The following is a 2,150-nucleotide window of genomic DNA, read 5'->3' as shown; positions in this document are numbered from 1 at the left end:
CGCCGCGCCACGCTGGGGCCCCTGGCACCCGGCACCCGCTACCGCCTCTGCGTCGTGGCCGAGAACGCGGCCGGCGCCAGCTTCCAGCACGACGACGCTGCAGCCCCCGGTGGGCCCTGCCGGGCTGTGGACACCCCCCTCGGGCCCCAGCCACTGCTACATGCCACCCTGGGGGTGGCCGCCTTGCTGGGGGGCCTCGGCACCAGTGCGCTGGTCTGGCGCTGGGCCCGCCACCGGCGGCCGTGGGGTCAGTCGGCACGGACGGGATCGCGGGATAATATCCTGGAGAGCGGTGCGGGGCTGGCTGGGGCCACCAACAGCGCCTATGGGAAGGAGGAGGACCTCTGATACCCCCCCTGTGTCCTCCCTGGACTGTGACACCCCCCCCGGAGTCCTTGGTGTCCCCCCAATGTCTCCCATGGACTGTGATGCCCCCTTGGACTCTGACATCCCCTCCCCTGGTCTGAGATCCCCCAGCAGCATATTTATTTATGTATGTATTTATTTGCATGGGGGGGGGCTGGGGGGCGAGAGCCCGGATACCTGGGTTCTCCAGCCCCGGCAAGGTGGGGGGTGCTGGGAGGTTATAACGGGGTGGGGGGCGAGCTCGGATATGTGGCTTCTAGCCCCAGCTCCTGCTGCTGTTGCGGGGGGGGGGCTGTACCCCAGGACCCCCTGCTGGCGGGGGGAACCGTATGGCTGTACCAAAAGAGCAATAAACCCTAGAAGCAGCCTCTTGGCTCTTGGCTTGTTTTGGGGGGGTCATAGCAGACCTCCCGCCCCCGCGGCTCTGGGAGCAGGATGCCCGGGTTCCTGGCTGGGCCCCACCCTGGAAAATGGCATCACTTCCAGATGTGCGGAGGCCTCCAGATGTGCATGGCGGCAGCGGGGCGGGGGAGAGCGGAGGCAGGGGAGGGGCCGGGGGTCGGGCTCTGGGAAGGGAGCGAGGGCTGGGGGGTCGGACACCTGCGGTCCCCCCAGCTCCCGCCTGGGGGTGAGGGCAGGGGCAGCCCCGGATGCCTGGCTTGTGTCCAGTGCTGGGGGGATACACGCATAACGCTGAGGAGGAGGGGACACGGGACACGCGTGTGCAGGCATGACAGCCACTTGCACACGTGTGCTAGTGCCCCCCAGCCGCTCCGTAATGCCCCTGCAGGTGGTAGCAGCAGAGCCGTGAGTCACCTGCAGCTCACGCCATGGGGCCGCGTGTGCAGACACCAGGCCTGCGCCCACGCGCTGGCCCGTGGAGGGTTAACGGTGCCCCCCCACCCAGAGCCCAGGCAGCTAGGGTGGGGGGAGGCCGGGGAACAAAGCCCCCATTGAGCCTGACCTACATCTGCCCGGGACCCTCGCCAAGGCTGGAGGGAATGCAAGCAGCTGGGCTCCAGCCCCCCCAGGGAGCCCGGGCGCGCGCGGGGGGGGGGCGGGGGGGGGGGGGTGCTGCTTGTGGGGTCTCCTAGCAACGGGCCCCGGGTTCCAGCCCGGCGAGTTCCAGCGGCCCCGATCCTGGCCCGGGCCATGGAGGCCCCTCGGCTCCGTGTGCACATTGGCTTCTGGTGGGGGGCCGGACTCCTGGGTCCCCAGCCTCAGCCCCCCCTGCCCGGGGAAACCCCCACCTGGACACCTGGGTCCCCAGCCACGGCCCCCTCCCCACACTGATGCTGGTCCCTGCTTTGCTTTGCAGCAGTAACTGAGGCTACAGGACCCGGGTGAGTCGAGCACCCCCCAGCCACCTTCCCCGTCCCCCCCGTGCCCCCTCATCCAGGCCTGCAGAGAGAACCCAAACCTCCTGCTCCAGACCCCCACTCCCTGGTCCCATGGGGGATGGGGGGGGTGCTTGCTTGTGGGGTCTCTTTGCAATGGGTCCCGCTCCTGGCCCAGGCCGTGGAGGCACCTCGGCTCTGCGCCCACATCATCTTGGCGGGGGGGACGGGGGGACTCCTGGGTCCCCAGCCTCAGCCCGCGCTCCTCAAGGACCCCCCCGCCCATGGACACCTGGGTCCTCAGCACAACGTATGTGCTGGCGGGGGCTATGGGGGCTATAGGGATTATGGGGGGGGCACGGTCTAACCCCCTCCCAGTTCATGCAGCTGCGCGAGTTCCTGGAGAAACGGTTCCCCCAGAAGCTGGAGATTGTGAGTGATGGGGTC

The 2,150-nt window shown here is 69.1% G+C and overlaps 1 protein-coding gene across 1 annotated transcript in view; it reads left to right on the top strand.

The window, feature by feature from the left end:
- Positions 1–1,144: 1,144 nt before the first annotated feature.
- Positions 1,145–2,150, top strand: part of UBXN1 (UBX domain protein 1) — an 8,121-nt gene continuing 7,115 nt past the window's right edge. Inside the window, exon 1 of the mRNA XM_025214945.1 lies at positions 1,145–1,173. Coding sequence (XP_025070730.1) covers positions 1,145–1,173 — 29 coding nt within the window. The remainder of the gene's footprint in view (positions 1,174–2,150) is intronic.

This window comes from Alligator sinensis, unplaced genomic scaffold (genome assembly GCF_000455745.1).
Source record: "Alligator sinensis unplaced genomic scaffold, ASM45574v1 scaffold1302_1, whole genome shotgun sequence".
In the NCBI taxonomy this organism is placed as follows: Eukaryota; Metazoa; Chordata; order Crocodylia; family Alligatoridae; genus Alligator; species Alligator sinensis.
The sequence above is the reverse complement of the archived record's forward strand: the minus strand, read 5'-3'. Positions and strand labels throughout refer to the sequence as shown.